This window comes from Dendrobates tinctorius, unplaced genomic scaffold (genome assembly GCF_039654945.1).
Source record: "Dendrobates tinctorius isolate UK_male_01 unplaced genomic scaffold, ASM3965494v1 ptg000035l, whole genome shotgun sequence".
NCBI lineage: Eukaryota > Metazoa > Chordata > Amphibia > Anura > Dendrobatidae > Dendrobates > Dendrobates tinctorius.
Window position 1 is genome coordinate 64539575 of NW_027361703.1, and position 19989 is coordinate 64559563.

Consider the following 19989-nt stretch of genomic DNA (forward strand, 5'->3'; position numbering starts at 1 on the left):
GTACAACTTTTGGAGTTCAATGTTTTGAAAAGTAGGGGGTGCTTAGCATGGCCCAACAGAGTCATAATTTATGCCACAAAAGTGTCTTAAATTGTAGCTGAAATGCACCTCAAATACATGACTGGAGTACATTTTCTAATGCTGGCGCATGGGCATACATGATTTATGAGTACTGATGGGGGAACATGCTCTGATAGCGTCTTATCCATACATGCTCGGGTGCCATCAGAGTATTTGGGCGTGCTTATACCTTCCCTGACAGAAGTTATGTCACTTTTCCATGTTATGTAAATAAAAGCTTATAACCTGACATTAAATTCATCCATTGGTAGTATAAAATATTCTTTTGAAAGCTGAAACCCTCCGAAATGTGGTTTAGGTTAAAAAAATAAATTGGCATCAATACAGAAATATTGATCATTTAATGGACACAGAATGGTCAGATTTTGGCAAGACAAAAGTTTTGTCGCCTGGTCATATAATGCACCCAATCCTAGTTTACATCCTCACCTGTGCTCAGTAAATGATCGGTTAATAAGGCTATGTGCACACGTTGCGGATTCCGCTGCGGGTTTTTCCGCGCGGAAACGCAGGTAAAACCGCAGTTAAATTGACCTGCGGTTTGGTCTGCGGTTTCACACCTCTACTATGGTAAAGGTATGAAACCGCTGCAGAATCCGCACAAACAATTGACATGCTGCGGTTTGTAAACCGCAGCAAAACTGCGCGGAAAAATCCGCACCGTCGGCACAGCGTTTTTGAAACCCCATAAGGTTTCATTGTACTGTACCATGTCAGCGGAACTGCTGCATTTCCGCAGGGCCAAAACCGCTGCGGAAACGCAGCAGAATCCGCAACGTGTGCACACAGCCTTAGTGGGTGTGTATAAAATGAAACCCAGCACCCCAGACCTTCACTTGAGCTGCAACTTGAGCTCTGACAACATGCCAAAAATCTACCCTGCGACTAAAGCCTGGATTATCAAGAGGCTGAAGACCGGATCCACTGCAGAGGTGGCTGGCACCTTTAATGTGTCTCAGTGTCAAGTACAAAGAATTAAAAAAGATTCAAAGAGACTGGAGATGTGTTTGACAAGCCCAGGTCCGGCAGACCCCGCAAGACAACTGCTCAGGAGGAATGTTTGTTGGTTAGAAAGTCCAAAGCAAGCCCCTCTTCCACTGCAGCAGAGCTCCAACAGGCCTGGTCACCTCAAGTCCCTGTGTCAACTAGAACAGTTTGTAGGATTCTGTCTCGAAATGGCCTCCATGGCCGAATCAGTGCCCGGAAGCCAGCACTAAACAAAATGCAAATAAAAAAAAGTGTGGCATTTGCAAAGTCCCACAGCCTGCTAAACAGATGGACACTGGAAAAGTGGCAGAAGGTGGATTTCTCTGATGAATCTTCAGTAGAATTAAACCACAGCCGCTGTAAATACTGCAGGAGACCTACTGGAGCCAGTATGGATCCAAAATACACACAGAAAACAGTTACATTTGGTGGTGGAAAAATCATGGTCTGGGGTTACATTCAGTATGGGGGTGTGCGAAACATTTGCAAGATGGAAGGCAATATCAATAGCCTAAAATATCAAGAAGTATTAGCTACCTCTTACATTCCAAATCATAAAAGGGGTCAAATTCTGCAGCAGGATGGTGCTCTATCTCATACATCCATCTCTACAACAAAGTTCCTCCAGGCAAAAAAGATCAAGGTGCTCAAGGACTGGCCAGCCCAGTCACCAGACATGAACAGCATTGAGCATGTTTGGGTGGAGGATGAAAGAGGAAGCTTGGAAGACAAAACCAAAGAATCTAGATGAACTCTGGGAGGTATGTAAGACCGCATTCTTTGCCATTCCTGATGACTTCATTAATAAATTGTATGAATCATTGTTGAACCGCATGATGCAGTCCTTCAAGCTCATGGAAGTCACACAAAATTTTAAATATGACTCTACTAGCACCACAACTTCAATCACCAATGTTATGCAAAATATATTTGTATTTTAAGTTAATTATTTGTTTGAATATCACATTATTTTCTGTGGCCGACAAAATTTTAGTCTAGCCAAAATCTGACCATACTGTGTCCATTAAATGATCAATATTTCTCCATTGATGCCAATTTATATTCTTAACCTAAACCTCATTTCAGAGGGTTTCAGCTTTCAAAAGAATAATTTATACAACCAATGGATGAATTTAACGTCAGGTTATAAGCTTTTATTTACATAACATGGATAGACGACATAACTTCTGTCAGGGAGTGTACACTGTGTGCAGAATTATTAGGCAAATGAGTATTTTGATCACATCATCCTTTTTATACATGTTGTCCTACTCCAAGCTGTATAGGCTTGAAAGCCAACTGCCAATTACGTAAATCAGGTGATTTGCATCTCTAATGAGGAGGGGTGTGGTCTAATGACATCAAAACCCTATATAAGGTGTGCTTAATTATTAGACAACTTCCTTTCCTTTGGCAAAATGGGTCAGAAGAGAGATTTGATGGACTCTGAAAAGTCAAAAATTGTGAGATGTCTTGCAAAGGGATGCAGCAGTCTTGAAATTGCCAAACTTTTGAAGTGTGATCACCGAACAATCAAGCGTTTCATGGCAAATATCCAACAGGGTCGCAAGAAGCGTGCTGATAATAAAAGGCGCAAAATAACTGCCCATGAATTGAGGAAAATCAAGCGTCAAGCTGCCAAGATGCCATTTGCCACCAGTTTTGCCATATTTTCAGAACTGCAACATTACTGGAGTATCAAAAAGCACAAGGTGTGCCATATTCAGGGACATGGCCAAGGTAAGGAAGGCTGAAAAACGACCACCTTTCAACAAGAAACATAATATAAAACGTCAAGACTGGGTCAAGAAATATCTTAAGACTGATTTTTCTAAGGTTTTATGGACTGATGAAATGAGAGCGACTCTTGATGGGCCAGATGGATGGGCCCGAGGCTGGATCAGTAAAGAGCAGAGAGCTTCACTCCGACTCAGACGCCAGCAAGGTGGAGGTGGGGTACTGGTATGGGCTGGTATCATCAAAGATGAATTTGTGGGACATTTTCGGGTTGAGGATGGAGTGAAGCTCAACTCCCAGACCTACTGCCAGTTTCTGGAAGACACCTTCAAGCAGTGGTACAGTAAGAAGTCGGTATCGTTCAAGAAAAACATGATTTTCATGCAGGACAATGCTCCATCACATGCATCCAAATACTCCACAGCGTGGCAACCCAGTAAAGGTCTAAAAGAAGAAAAAATAATGACATGGCCCCCTTGTTCACCTGATCTGAACCCCATAGAGAACCTGTGGTCCCTCATAAAATGTGAGATCTACAGGGAGGGAAAACAGTACACCTCTATGAACAGTGTCTGGGAGGCTGTGGTGGCTGCTGCATGCAATGTTGATCGTAAACAGATCAAGCAACTGACAGAATCTATGGATGGAAGGCTTTTGAGTGTCATCGTAAAGGTGGCTATATTGGTTACTGATTTTTTTTGTTTTGTTTTTGAATGTCAGAAATGTTTATTTCTACATTTTGTGTTGTTATATTGGTTTACCTGGTGAAAATAAGCAAGTGAGATGGGTATATATTTGGTTTTTATTAAGTTGCCTAATAATTATGCACAGTAATAGTTACCTGCACATACAGATATCCTCCTAAGATAGCTAAATCTAAAAAAAAAAAAAAAAAAAACACACTCCAACTTCCAAAAAATATTAAGCTTTGATATTTATGACTCTTTTGGGTTGATTGAGAGCATAATTGTTATTCAATAAAAAGAATCCTCTCAAATACAACTTGACTATTAATTCTGCACACGGTGTATATTATGCTCGAGTTCCCGTGGCTGCATGATTCCCGGCTGTTAGACAGCTTGAACACATGTCCTGACCTGAGCTTGACAGCTGATCATCGCACGAGTTATACGGCCATCTGTCTGCGCCTTTAAGACACTGTGCAGGTATAATTACACTGATTACAAAGCTCATCATTATCAGATTGGTGAGGGCCTTACATCCCTAATAAACAGCCATATGTAAATTGTGAATAATTTGATTTGCATAGCTGCATTCAACGTTAGTAGATGTTGTCGAGAACGGCAGCTAAGGTCCCATTGCAAAGAATAGGAGCTGAGCTGCAATTCACGTAGCACATTAACCCGGACAAATCCTTTAAAGAGTTTGTCCAACAAACAGTACATTTTAATTTTTTCATTCTAAAATCTAAGTTTCAAATTTGGATGTTTTAACACAAATGATCCTGTTCTGAGATAATCTTATAAATGTGCCCCTGGTGTGTGCTGTGTAATGGCCGTGTCTGACCATACAGGAACATGGTCTGATCATACCACAGCTCCTGGACAGGTAAGCACAGTACACAGACATTACAGCACAGGATCGCGGTTGAATTTTTCTGTGAGGAAAAACATTTAATAGGGCAGCAAATGTTTTACCTCTCACAAAGAATAATCAGTGATCCTGTGCTGTCCTGTCTGTATACTCTTACTCCCCTGCCCAGCAGCTGTGTTATGATCAGACCAGCAGGGTCAGACACGGCTATTACAGAGCACACACCAGGGGCACATTTATAAGATTATCTCAGCACAGGAACATTTTTTTAAACATATCTAACTGTGGAACATATGTTTACCCAAGACCTACTGATTAAACTTAACTTTATATGTGGGGAAAATCCCCTTGTCTAAATATTAGACAGAATTAGTTTATTGCACTGTGCTATGCATTTGCAAAATTTAATTTTCTTCTGCACCCTAGGGCCAGATAACAGGGGTTCCTAAACAAAGTGGTAGACCATAACCTCCTGGTCACTGCCCAAATACTTCCAACAAGGATAAAACGTTGCATGAGGATAGTGTATATAGCCATTATTGCCGTTCGTGTTCCCTTTTATTAAGTTTCCTCAAAAACAATTGAGTCAGAGCGCAAATTTATTGTTTATCAGAACATAAAACACAAATATGGTTGTAAAATTCAGGACTTCTCATGAGGAGGGTCTTAATACCATGTCAAGCACAAGCTGACGGCATATCTAAAGAAAGCACCAGGCCGAACTATCGCTATCAGGGGACAACTTTTCTTTGACATTACCGTTATTTAATATTATGAACGTAGAGCACGCAAGAGTGGAATAAAATGACCAAATATATTACTACTTAACAGTACACTATACCTTCTTCACCTTGCTGTGGCTTTGAAGGGATCCTGTTCATATTCCTCATTGGTCGAGCCAAGATTTTATTTTTGTTTGGCTGCTTAGAAATCAGTTTTATCGGAATCCGCCGTCTGACATCCAATCCACTCAGTGATCCCATACTGTTCGTACCTTGTAAATCATTGTCTGAAGTAAAAAAAAAGCAAAGCCCTGACGTGTTACCAAAGATTGTCGATATATTCATCACTAAGGTTGAATTCACATGGTACGGATGTCTTTTGGAAATTTCCGAAGGATGGAATCAATCTTTAGTTGAAATTTTGGCAATAAAAATTGGCAGCATATGAATTCAACATACGGTAGAGTTAAACAAAGAAATTTTGTAGGCTCTGGTCTGACACCCCTAGCCGGTGGACAAGGACATAGCAAATTTTCTTCATTCTGCACTTGAATGTCAGCATCTCGGACGTCTCTTATGATTTCTATTGATATGGAACAAAAAATCCACAGGTTTGGTGCGAGCTGCCAAGGATGGTAAAGCTAGAAATTTTATTAAGACTACGTGTTTTGGAATCGATCAGACTCCTTTACTAGGTAAGTGTCACAACTCACATGGCTATTACATTATCTAGTTGATCTGCCCTAGGAGCGCCTTTCCTCTTCCATATCCTATAATTACTAGGCACAATGTCATGTGGCCCTACTAATCATAAGAGTACTGAAAGAGGAAGTTTGCACTGTCATGGTTTGGCTGCCACGGTGTACTAATGTGGATGTTGGACTGGGGTCCTCCAAATATTTTTTTGCTCCTGTACAGCCAAATGCTTAAATCACGCACGAAGAAGTTTTTTTTAAGTCAAAGGTGGGAGAGAAAAGCGAATCAAAGAAACCATGTGATGCTTCTCTTTAGTATCCACTCATTTCTGCATCAAATACTGCTCCTGTAACGCCAAATTAAGGGGGTTTTATACTACTACGATATTGATGACTCATTAGGATAAATCATCAAGATCAGCGAGGGTCTGATGCTGCACCCTCAAAGGTCAGGTATTACTAGCCGAACGTAAACAAAGTACAGAGCAGAACACCATCTACACCATTTGATTAAAGGGAACCTGTCAGCAGGATTGTGCACAGTAACCTACAGACAGTGTCAGGTCGGCAAAGTGATCGGTGATAGCTGATACTGTGCAGGCGGTGCCATCTTGCTAGAGGAAAAAATTTTCTCCTCCAAGATGGAGCCACCGACATCTGCGCAGTAGCTATCGGATCTCGATACTGCTACTGTGCAGGAGCAGCCTCCACCCTTTTCTATATATATATATATATATATATATATATATATATATATATATATATATATACACATATACACACACGTGCTTCTCACAAAATTAGAATATCAAAAAGTTAATGTATTTCAATTCATCAATACAAAAAAGTGAAACTCATTATATAGAGTCAATACAGAGTGATCTATTTCAAGTGTTTTATTTCTGTTTAGATTGATGATTATGGCTTACAGCCAATGAAAACCCAAAAGTCATTATCTCAGTAAATTAAATTAACAAAAAACAATTGCAAAGGCTTCCTAAGCATTTAGGTCCCTTAAGGCCCCGTCTCACTAAGCGATCTTGTGACGTAACAGCGATCTCACCAGCGAGATTGCTGTGTGTGACAGCGATCAGCGAGCGGCCCCCTGCCGGTATCGCTGATCGCTGGAAGAAACCTCTGGACATTTCTTTGGTCGCTGGTCTCCCGCTGGCCAGCACGCATCGCTGCGTGTGACAGGCGGGAGACCAGCGATCAGGTGTAAAAAATAATTAAAAAAATATAGTTAGGCTGGTTTCACATTTGCGTTAAAACAACGCTGTGCCCTGCGTCGTTAAGCCCTGCCCCGAGCCGGCTCCCTGCCCGCCCCATCCGGGATCACCGCCTACTTTCGCATTTGCACGCATGCGATCGGCGCACCCTATCTTTAGCATAGGGTGCGCAGATCATGCGCTGCCAGTGTGAAAGTAGCGTGCTGCGCACTTTTGACGGTGCGCTGTGCGCGCCGAAATGCAGCATGTTGCATTTCGGCGCGCACAGCGCACCGTCAAAAGTGCGCAGCACGCTACTTTCACACTGGCAGCGCATGATCTGCGCACCCTATGCTAAAGATAGGGTGCGCCGATCGCATGCGTGCAAATGCGAAAGTAGGCGGTGATCCCGGATGGGGCGGGCAGGGAGCCGGCTCGGGGCGGGGCTTAACGACGCAGGGCGCAGCGTTGTTTTAACGCAAATGTGAAACCAGCCTCATTCTCACCTTCCGACGTCGCGTTCAGCCATCCTGCCTCTCTCCACGCTCCGGTCCCAGTGATCCTTTGCACGAATGACCGCGAGACTTTGTTATCCCGCGAGACTGTGATATCTCGCGGTCATTCTCGCAAAGGATCACTGGGACCGGAGCGTGGAGAGAGGCGGGATGGCTGAACGTGACATCGGAAGGTGAGAATAACTATATTTTTTATTTTGATTCTATTTTTTACAGGATGGCCAGCGATGCCGGGCGCTCGGCATCGCTGTGCTGATCGCTGGTGAAGCTGTCTGTGTGACAGCTCACCAGCGATCACATAGCGATTTACCAGCGATCCTGATACCTTCATATCGGTGTCGGGATCGCTGGTAAGTCGCTTAGTGTGACGGGGCCTTTAGTCTGTTTCAGTAGGCTCCACAATCATGGGGAAGACTGCTGACTTGACAGATATCCAGAAGGCAGTCAATCCACAAGGAAAGTAAGCCACAAAAGGTCATTGCTAAAGAAGCTGGCTGTTCACAGAGTGCAGGAAAAAGCTTGGTAGAAAAAGGTGCACAAGCAACCAGGATAACTGCAGCCTTGAAAGGATTCTTAAGAAAAGGCCATTCAAAAATTTGGAGGAGATTCACAAGGAGTGGACTGCTCCTGGAGTCATTGCTTCAAGAGCCACCACACACAGATGTAGCGCATGTCTTGGATACAAGTGTTGCATTCCTTGTATCAAGCCACTCATGACCAATAGACAACGCCACAAGCGTCTTACCTGCGCCAAGGAGAAAAAGATCTGGACTGTTGCTCTGTGGTCCAAGGTGTTGTTTTCAGATGAAAGTAAATTTTGCATTTCATTTGGAAATCAAGGTCCCAGAGTCTGGAGGAAGAGTGGAGAGGCCACAATCCAAGCTGCTTGAGGTCTAGTGTGAAGTTTCCACTATCAGTGATGGTTTGGGGAGCCATGTCATCTGCTGATGTAGGTCCACTGTGTTTTATTAAGACCAAAGTCAGTGCAGCCGACTACCAGGAAATTTTAGAGCACTTCATGCTTCTCTCTGTCGACAAGCTTTTTGGAGATGGAAATTTCATTCTCCAGCAGGACTTGGCACCTGTCCACGCTACCAAAGCACCAATACCTGGTTTAAAAACAGTATCACTGTGCTTGATTGGCCAGCAAACTCACCTGACCTTAACCCCATAGAAATTCTATGGGGTATTGTCACGAGGATGAGTGACACCACACCCAACAATGCAGACAAGCTGAAGGCTGCTATCAAAGCAACCTGGGCTTCCATAACACCTCAGCAGTGCCACAGGCTGATTGCCTCCATGCCACGCCGCATTGATGCAGTAATTGATGCAAAAGGAGCCCCGACCAAGTATTGAGTGCATTTACTGAACATACTCCCACTTATTAAACCTGACATGGCACAACTGTGACGTGAAAAACATTTCCGGCGACTACCTCTTGAAGCTCATCAAGAGAATGCCAAGAGTGTGCAAAGCAGTAATCAAAGCAAAAGGTGGCTAACTTTGAAGAACCTAGAATATAAGACATTTTCAGTTGTTTCACACTTGTTAATTATATAATTCCACATGTGTTAATTCATAGTTTTGATGCCTTCAGAGTGAATCTACAATTTTCATAGTCATGAAAATAAAGAAAACTCTTTGAATGAGGTGTGTCCAAACTTTTGGTCTGTACTGTATAATATTAATCATGTAAACTAGGGGGTAGAACACTGAGGGATCAGTGACTTATCAGAAGCCATACTGGTGTATACCTAATCAGAGCACCGCATGAAGACCCCATCCCACAGGATACCCCGGAGTACAAGAATCCCATTAACTCAAAGTTGAAAATAAAGATTAAACAACCACAAGACAGATTTAATCAACCCAGGTATCATTTTAACCAATGTAACGGGGCTAACAATTAAACAGGTTCCCTTTAACAGCTGCTCTGCAGTACCCTGAAGCAGCTGCTAGACAGTGACGGAGCTGGGGTGTTCCGCTTTTTACGTTGTTTATAAGTTGGTGAGTGGACTGCTAAGTATGTCCTACGAGGAACGGATAAAGGATCTGGGAATGTTTTGCTGGCAAAAAACGCTAAGATGAGACTTAATAGCTGTCTACAAAAACTTAAGGTATGTCACAGTGTAGAGGGATCATCCTTATTCTCATTTGCACATGGAAACACGAGAAGCAATGGAATGAAACTGAAAGGGAGAAGATACAAATTAGAAATTATTAGAAAAAACCTTTTGACAGTGAGGGTGATCAAAGAGGAACAGGCTGCCATGAGAGGTGGTGAGTTCTCCTTCAATGGAAGTCTTCAGGCAGAGGCTGGACAGAGTCTGGGATGATTTAGTGAATCTTGCTTTGAGCAGGGGGGTTGGAACAGATGACCCTGGAGGTCACTTCCCACTCTAACATTTTTATTTTTAAGTCAATGGAGCGTTGTGATTGCTTATTTTTTACAGGACGACGGTTTTATTGATACCATTTTGGAACAAATCTGAAGGTTTGATCGCTTGTTACAGTTTATTTATGGCATTTCAGCTACCAAAAAAAATTATATTTTGGCATTGTTAATTTATTTTTGTTTATGGTGTTTACCGATCAGGTTAATTTTTTTACATTTTGAACGGACTTTTCGGAACCTTAGGATACCACGTGTATTTTTTTATATTTATTTTTAATGGTGAAAGGGGGGGGGTGATTTGACTGTTTTTTTAATTTTTTTTACTTTTCACTGTTCATGTTAGTCCCCTTTGGGGATTTGAAGCTGTCACTGCCTGATCGCTTGTGCTATATACAGTGCTGCCACAGTATTTGCTGCATGTAGTAAAAATCAGTCTCCTTTGAATGCCAGTCACAGGCATAGTTAGAAAGGAGTTCCAGAACGAGAAGCACAGGGGTCCATAGAAGACCCCCGGCTATCATAGCAACCCATCGACAGTCCGCAATCACATCCCAGGGGAGCTGATTGTTGCATGGCATGACGCACTACCAGGCAACCGTGTGTTAAATGCAGTCATACACGGCTAACAAAAGTGTGTTTTATTTGAAATGCTACAAAGTTTCAGAGTGAAACTTGCCTGACTCAAAACATACAGACAGTGCCTGATATATGTTGCCCATGGAATGGGCAGAGTGTGTCAGCTGTCATGTTTTCTTTATGGAAAATGGACAAAAGGCATGTCTCTTACACAGGAACATAACATCACCTCCATTTACTGGACAACAGCACAAGACCACATGAAAGCTGACAGTATGACACCATAGGGCACAGGATCACATGGAGGCTGACAGACACCATGGGGCACAGCGCAGGATCACATGCAGGTTGACAGACACCATGGGGCACAGCGCAGGATCACATGCAGGCTGACAGACACCATGGGGCACAGCGCAGGATCACATGCAGGCTGACAGACACCATGGGGCACAGCGCAGGATCACATGCAGGCTGACAGACACCATGGGGCACAGCGCAGGATCACATGCAGGCTGACAGACACCATGGGGCACAGCGCAGGATCACATGCAGACTGACAGACACCATGGGGCACAGCGCAGGATCACATGCAGACTGACAGTATGACACCATGGGGCACAGCGCAGGATCACATGCAGACTGACAGTATGACACCATGGGGCACAGCGCAGGATCACATGCAGACTGACAGTATGACACCATGGGGCACAGCGCAGGATCACATGCAGGCTGACAGACACCATGGGGCACAGCACAGGATCACATGGAGGCTGACAGACACCATGGGGCACAGTGCAGGATCACATGCAGACTGACAGACACCATGGGGCACAGCGCAGGATCACACGCAGACTGACAGACACCATGGGGCACAGCACAGGATCACATGCAGACTGACAGACAGCATGGGGCACAGCGAAGGATCACATGCAGACTGACAGACACCATGGGGCACAGCACAGGATCACATGCAGGCTGACAGTATGACACCATGGGGCACATTATCTCATGCACACTGACAGACACCATGGGGCACAGCGCAGGATCACATGCAGGCTGACAGTATGACACCATGGGGCACAGCGCAGGATCACATGCAGGCTGACAGACACCATGGGGCACAGCGCAGGATCACATGCAGACTGACAGACACCATGGGGCACACCACAGGATCACATACAGACTGACAGACACCATGGGGCACAGTGCAGGATCACATGCAGACTGACAGACACCATGGGGCACACCGCAGGCTCACATACAGACTGACAGACACCATGGGGCACAGCGCAGGATCACATGCAGGCTGACAGACACCATGGGGCACAGCGCAGGATCACATACAGGCTGACAGACACCATGGGGCACAGCGCAGGATCACATGCAGGCTGACAGACACCATGGGGCACAGCACAGGATCACATGCAGGCTGACAGACACCATGGGGCACAGTGCAGGATCACATGCAGACTGACAAGACACCATGGGGCACAGCACAGGATCACATGCAGACTGACAGACACCATGGGGCACAGCGCAGGATCACATGCAGACTGACAGACACCATGGGGCACAGTGCAGGATCACATGCAGACTGACAAGACACCATGGGGCACAGCACAGGATCACATGCAGACTGACAGACACCATGGGGCACAGCGCAGGATCACATGCAGACTGACAGACACCATGGGGCACAGTGCAGGATCACATGCAGACTGACAGACACCATGGGGCACAGCACAGGATCACATGCAGACTGACAGACACCATGGGGCACAGCACAGGATCACATGCAGACTGACAGACACCATGGGGCACAGCGCAGGATCACATGCAGACTGACAGACACCATGGGGCACAGTGCAGGATCACATGCAGACTGACAGACACCATGGGGCACAGCACAGGATCACATGCAGACTGACAGACACCATGGGGCACTGCGCAGGATCACATGCAGACTGACAGACGCCATGGGGCACTGCGCAGGATCACATGCAGGCTGACAGACACCATGGGGCACAGCGCAGGATCACATGCAGGCTGACAGACACCATGGGGCACAGTGCAGGATCACATGCAGGCTGACAGACACCATGGGGCACAGTGCAGGATCACATGCAGGCTGACAGACACCATGGGGCACAGCGCAGGATCACATGCAGACTGACAGACACCATGGGGCACAGCACAGGATCACATGCAGGCTGACAGTATGACACCATGGGGCACAGGATCTCATGCACACTGACAGACACCATGGGGCACAGCGCAGGATCACATGCAGGCTGACAGTATGACACCATGGGGCACAGCGCAGGATCACATGCAGGCTGACAGACACCATGGGGCACAGCACAGGATCACATGGAGGCTGACAGACACCATGGGGCACAGCACAGGATCACATGGAGGCTGACAGACACCATGGGGCACAGCGCAGGATCACATGCAGACTGACAGACACCATGGGGCACACCACAGGATCACATACAGACTGACAGACACCATGGGGCACAGTGCAGGATCACATGCAGACTGACAGACACCATGGGGCACACCACAGGATCACATACAGACTGACAGACACCATGGGGAACAGCGCAGGATCACATGCAGACTGACAGACACCATGGGGCACAGCACAGGATCACATGGAGGCTGACAGACACCATGGGGCACAGCACAGGATCACATGCAGGCTGACAGACACCATGGGGCACAGCGCAGGATCACATGCAGACTGACAGACACCATGGGGCACAGCGCAGGATCACATGCAGACTGACAGACACCATGGGGCACAGCGCAGGATCACATGCAGACTGACAGACACCATGGGGCACAGCGCAGGATCACATGCAGACTGACAGACACCATGGGGCACTGCGCAGGATCACATGCAGACTGACAGACACCATGGGGCACAGCGCAGGATCACATGCAGGCTGACAGACACCATGGGGCACAGCGCAGGATCACATGCAGGCTGACAGACACCATGGGGCACAGCGCAGGATCACATGCAGGCTGACAGACACCATGGGGCACAGCGCAGGATCACATGCAGGCTGACAGACACCATGGGGCACAGCGCAGGATCACATGCAGGCTGACAGACACCATGGGGCACAGCGCAGGATCACATGCAGGCTGACAGACACCATGGGGCACAGCGCAGGATCACATGCAGACTGACAGACACCATGGGGCACAGCGCAGGATCACAGGCAGACTGACAGACACCATGGGGCACTGCGCAGGATCACATGCAGACTGACAGACACCATGGGGCATAGCGCAGGATCACATGCAGACTGACAGACACCATGGGGCACAGCGCAGGATCACATGCAGGCTGACAGACACCATGGGGCACAGCGCAGGATCACATGCAGACTGACAGACACCATGGGGCACAGCGCAGGATCACATGCAGACTGACAGACACCATGGGGCACAGCGCAGGATCACATGCAGGCTGACAGACACCATGGGGCACAGCGCAGGATCACATGCAGACTGACAGACACCATGGGGCACAGCGCAGGATCACATGCAGACTGACAGACACCATGGGGCACAGCGCAGGATCACATGCAGACTGACAAGACACCATGGGGCACAGCGCAGGATCACATGCAGACTGACAGACACCATGGGGCACAGCGCAGGATCACATGCAGACTGACAGACACCATGGGGCACAGCGCAGGATCACATGCAGACTGACAGACACCATGGGGCACAGCGCAGAATCACATGCAGACTGACAGACACCATGGGGCACAGCGCAGAATCACATGCAGACTGACAGACACCATGGGGCACAGGCATGTCAGGCTGACACTGAGCCCAGCACTTAGCCTCATCGATAGTGTCGTCCATTACTTCGTGTCCCATGTGTACACTGGTACGCGCCCGGACAGCAGCACTGGAGGCCTGAGCCCACACTGGGAGCCTCTACCAGGAGTACATGAGCCAGATGAGTGGCCACCAGTAGGCAGGAGCCCGCCAGTCTGCGGTGACAGTAGGAGGCTCCCATACTGCCCTGTGCTCCACAGGAAGAAGTGGCGTAACAAGGCCTCAGCTCAGCGCCAGACTACCAGCACCCCGGACTCATCCCAAGTGACTAACTCCGACTACCGCCATTACACCGAGGCTGCAGGGCCGGGGAGTGGAGTGCGGACAGCACCGGGGTGACTGTTATCTGCTCGTCTTCCCCGCTCTACTCACCACTATGGTCCATGATGCGGCGCGGGGCACTCCGGGAGCGGAAGTCACAGAGCGCTCCGAGGAAGAGGAGGAAGGAACGCAGACGACACGCTGGAATGCGCATGCGCCGAAGCCTATGCTTGTTGCGCCCGGTTCTAGAAGGAGGGCGGCTGGGAGTGGGAGGTTGAGCGCAACAGAAGGGCGAGTAATGAGGCGGGAAGTGTCAGGGCCGCCCTGAAGGACACGGCGTCGTCTGCTTAGGCCAGACGGTCAGTTACTGAACTGTGAGCATGGCCATGTCAGTAGTGAATGTTCGAATTGTAGAAAGCAGGGCATGAGGCCGTACTAAAAAGAATGAAGAAAAGGAAAATAAAGTAAATAAAAGAATGAACGTAGTCACTTCTAGGTTCAAAGATTATAGAGAGGTTTTAGAGATTTTTTATGCATCTTGGATATGAAATGACCATGAAATATATGTAGATATTAGAATGAACATATATCCCATATATACAGGTGTATATTAAATTCCCTGACCTTTATATGTAGTGAATGAACATGATATATACAGTTGTGGCCAGAAGTATTGACACCCCTGCAATTCTGTCAGATAATACTCAGTTTCTTCCTGAAAATGATTGCAAACACATTCTTTGGTATTATCTTCATTTAATTTGTCTTAAATGAAAAAACACAAAAGAGAATGAAGCAAAATGTAAAACATTGATCATTTCACACAAAACTCCAAAAATGGGCCAGACAAAAGTATTGGCACCCTCAGCCTAATACTTGGTTGTACAACCTTTAGCCAAAATAACTGCAACCAACCGCTTCCGGTAACCATCAATGAGTTTCTTACAATGCTCTGCTGGAATTTTACACCATTCTTCTTTGGCAAACTGCTCCAGGTCCCTGATATTTGAAGGGTGCCTTCTCCAAAGTGCCATTTTTAGATCTCTCCACAGGTGTTCTATGGGATTCTGGTCTGGACTCATTGCTGGCCACCTAAGGGTGGTTTCACATTAGCGCTTTTTAAGCGCACGCACGGCCGGGGGTAGCTCCTCCCCCGAGCCGGCTCTCTGCCCGGCGTGCCAGCCCCTTGCTTGTAGCGCCGCCTCCTAGCGGACAGCGGCGCCTGCGATCGGCGCACCCTATCTTTAGCATAGGGTGCGCAGATCGTGCGCAGGCCGTGCGCTAGTTGCGCTTTGACCTGCGCTGCGCACTTTTGACGGTGCGCCGTGCGCGCCAAAATCAAACTTTTCGGATTTTGGCGCGCACGGCGCACCGTCAAAAGTGCGCAGCGCAGGTCAAAGCGCAACTAGCGCACGATCTGCGCACCCTATGCTAAAGATAGGGTGCGCCGATCGCAGGCGCCGCTGTCCGCTAGTAGGCGGCGCTACAAGCAAGGGGCGGGCACGCCGGGCAGAGAGCCGGCTCGGGGGCGGAGCTACCCCCGGCCGTGCGTGCGCTTAAAAAGCGCTAATGTGAAACCGGCCTTAGAAGTCTCCAGTGCTTTCTCTCAAACCATTTTCTAGTGCTTTTTGAAGTGTGTTTTGGGTCATTGTCCTGCTGGAAGACCCATGACCTCTGAGGGAGACCCAGCTTTCTCACACTGGGCCCTACATTATGCTGCAAGATTTGTTGGTAGTCTTCTGACTTCATAATGCCATGCACACGGTCAAGCAGTCCAGTGCCAGAGGCAGCAAAGCAACCCCAAAACATCAGGGAACCTCCGCCATGTTTGACTGTAGGGACCGTGTTCTTTTCTTTGAATGCCTCTTTTTTTTCTCCTGTGAACTCTATGTTGATGCCTTTGCCCAAAAAGCTCTACTTTTGTCTCATCTGACCAGAGAACATTCTTCCAAAACATTTTAGGCTTTTTCAGGTAAGTTTTGGCAAACTCCAGCCTGGCTTTTTTATGTCTCGGGGTAAGAAGTGGGGTCTTCCTGGGTCTCCTACCATACAGTCCCTTTTCATTCAGACGCCGACGGATAGTACGGGTTGACACTGTTGTACTCTCGGACTGCAGGGCAGCTTGAACTTGTTTGGATGTTAGTCGAGGTTTTTTATCCAACATCCACACAATCTTGCGTTGAAATCTCTTGTCAATTTTTATTTTCCGTCCACATCTAGGGAGGTTAGCCACAGTGCCATGGGCTTTAACCCCTTCACCCCCAAGGGTGGTTTGCACGTTCATGACCGGGCCAATTTTTACAATTCTGACCACTGTACCTTTATGAGGTCATAACTCTTGAACGCTTCCATGGATCCCGGTGATTCTGACATTGTTTTCTCGTGACATATTGTACTTCATGATAGTGGTAAAATTTCATTCAAATAACTTGCGTTTATTTGTGAGAAAAACGGAAATTTGGCAAAAAGTTTGAAAATTTCGCAATTTTCCAACTTTGAATTTTTATGCCCTTAAATCACAGAGATACGGCACACAAAAAACTTGATAACTAACATTTCCCACATGTTTACTTTACATCAGCACAATTTTGGAACCAAAATTTTTTTTTGTTAGGAAGTTATAAGGGTTAAAAGTTGACCAGCGATTTCTCATTTTTACAACACCATTTTATTTTTAGGAACACATCACATTTGAAGCCACTTAGAGGGGTCTATATGATAGAAAATACCCCAAAGTGACCCCATTCTAAAAACTGCACCCCTTAAGGTGCTCAAAACCACATTCAAGAAGTTTATTAACCCTTTAGGTGCGTCACAGGAATTTTTTTGAATATTTAAAAAAAAATGAACATCTAACTTTTTTCACAAAAAAAAAACTTCAGGTTCAATTTTTTTTATTTTACCAAGGGTAACAGGAGAAATTGGACTGCAAAAGTTATTGTGCAATTTGTCCTGAGTATGCTGATACCTGATATGTAGGGGACAACGACTGTTTCGGCGCATGGCAAAGCTCAGAATGGAAGGAGCGCCGTTTGACTTTTTCAATGCAAAATTGGCTGGAATTCAGATCGGACGCCATGTCACGTTTGGAGAGTCCCTGATGTACCTAAACAGTGGAAACCCCCTACAAGTGACCCCATTTTGGAAACTAGACCCCCCAAGGAACTTATCTAGATATGTGGTGAGAACTTTGAACCCACAAGGGCTTTACAGAAGTTTATAACGTACAGCGGTACAATTAAAAAATCATATTTTTTCCACAAAAATGATCTTTTCACCCCAATTTTTATTTTCCCAAGGGTAACAGGACCCTAAAAGTTATTGTGCAATTTGTCCTGAGTACGCTGATACCCCACAAGTGGGGGTAAACCACTATTTGGGTGCATGGCAAAGCTCGGAAGGGAAGCAGCGCCATTTGACGTTTTTGGCTGGAATTGAGATCGGACACCATGTGTCGCGATTGGAAAACCCCTGATGTACCTAAACAGTGGAAACCCCCCACAAATGACACCATTTTGTAAACTAGACCCCCCAAGGAACTTATCTAGATGTGTGGTGAGCACTTTGAACCCCCCAGTGCTTCACAGAAGTTTATAACGCCCGGGCGTGAAAATAAAAAATGCGTATTTTTTTCCACAAACATGATCTTTTAGTCACCATTTTTTTTATTTTCCCAAGGGTACCAGGAGAAATTGGACCCCAAAAGTTGTTGTCCAATTTGTCCTGAATATGCTGATACCCCATATGTGGGAGAAAACTACTGTATGGACACACGTCGGGGCTCGGAAGGGAAGTAGTGACGTTTTGGAATGCAGACTTTGAGGGAATGTTCTGCGGGTGTCATGTTGCCTTTGGAGAGCCCCTAATGTACCTAAACAGTGGAAACCCCCCACAAATGACCCCATTTTGGAAACGAGACCCCCTAAGGAACTTATCTAGATGTGTGGTGAGCACTTTGAACCCCCAAGGGCTTCACAGAAGTTTATAATGCCCGGGCATGAAAATAAAAAAATCTTATTTTTTCCACAAACATGATCAATTAGTCCCCAATTTTTTCATTTTCCCAAGGAAAACAGGAGAAATTGGACCCCAAAAGTTGTTGTCCAATTTGTCATGAGTACGCTGACACCCCATATGTGGGAGAAAACTACTGTTTGGACACACGTCGGGGCTCGGAAGGGAAGCAGTGACGTTTTGGAATGCAGACTTTGATGGAATGGTCTGCGGGTGTCATGTGCGTTTGGAGAGCCCCTGATGTACCTAAACTATTGAAACTCCCCACAAGTGACCCCATTTTGGACACTAGACCCCCCACGGAACTTATCTAGATGTGTGGTGAGCACTTTGAACCCCCAAGTGCTTCACAGAAGTTTATAACGCTCGGACGTGAAAATAAAAAAATCATTTTTTTCCACAAAAATGATATTTTTGCCCCCAATTTTTTATTTTCCTAAGGGTAACAGGAGAAATTGGACCCCAAAAATTGTTTTGCAATTTGACCTGAGTAGACTGATACCCTACATGTGGGGGTAAAACACTGTTTGGGTGCATGGCAGAGCTTGGAAGGGAAGGAGCACCATTTGACTTTTTCAACTCAGAATTGGCTGGAATTGAGATCAGACGCCATGATGCATTTGGAGAGCCCCTGATGTGCCCCAACAGTGGAAACCCCCAATTCTAACTCCAACCCGAACCCCAACACACCCCTAACCCTAATTCAGCCCTAACCCTATCCCTAACCCTAGCCCTAACCCTAATGGAAAAATGGAAATAAATACATTTTTTTTATTTTATTATTTTTCCCTAACTAAGGGGGTGATAACGGGGGGTTTGATTTACTATTTATGGCGGTTTTTATATTTGGCAGCTGTCGCACGCTAAAAGACGCTTTTTATTGTAAAAATAGTTTTTGCATCACCACATATTGAGAGATATAATTTTTCCGTATTTTGACCCACCGAGTCATGTGAGGTCTTATTTTTTGCGGGATGAGTTGACGTTTTTATTGGTACCATTTTCGGGCACGTGACATTTTTTGATCGCTTTTTATTCCGATTTTTGGGACGCAGAATGAACAAAAACCAGCGTTTCATGAATTTCTTTTGGGGGAGTGCGTTTACACCGTTCCGCGTGCGGTAAAATTGATAAAGCACTTTTATTCTTCGGGTCAGTACGGTTACAGCGATACCTCATTTAGGTTGTTTTTTTATGTTTTGTTGGTTTTATGCAATGAAAACTATTTTATATAAAAAATAATTATTTTTGCATCGCTTTATTCTGCGAACTATAACTTTTTTATTTTTTCGCTGCTGATGCTGTGTGGCAGCTCGTTTTTTGCGGGACAAGATGACGTTTTCAGCGGTACCATGGATATTTATATGCGTCTTT

General features: G+C 46.1%; 1 protein-coding gene across 3 annotated transcripts in view; it reads right to left on the minus strand.

The window, feature by feature from the left end:
• CBLL1 (Cbl proto-oncogene like 1) overlaps positions 1 to 14890 on the minus strand; it is a 28679-nt gene extending 13789 nt beyond the window's left edge. The window contains exons 1-2 of one of the 3 annotated variants that reach the window (XM_073573555.1): positions 14713 to 14890; positions 5210 to 5368 (exon numbers count right to left, since the gene is read on the minus strand). In XM_073573555.1, the coding sequence (XP_073429656.1) occupies positions 5210 to 5368; positions 14713 to 14815 (262 nt within the window). In that variant the 5' untranslated portion in view covers positions 14816 to 14890. Of the gene's footprint in view, positions 1 to 5200; positions 5369 to 8244; positions 8653 to 14712 lie in introns of those variants that run through there. The other 2 variants (XM_073573554.1, XM_073573556.1) reach the window with 2 other exon arrangements.
• Between the last annotated feature and the right edge of the window lie 5099 nt (positions 14891 to 19989).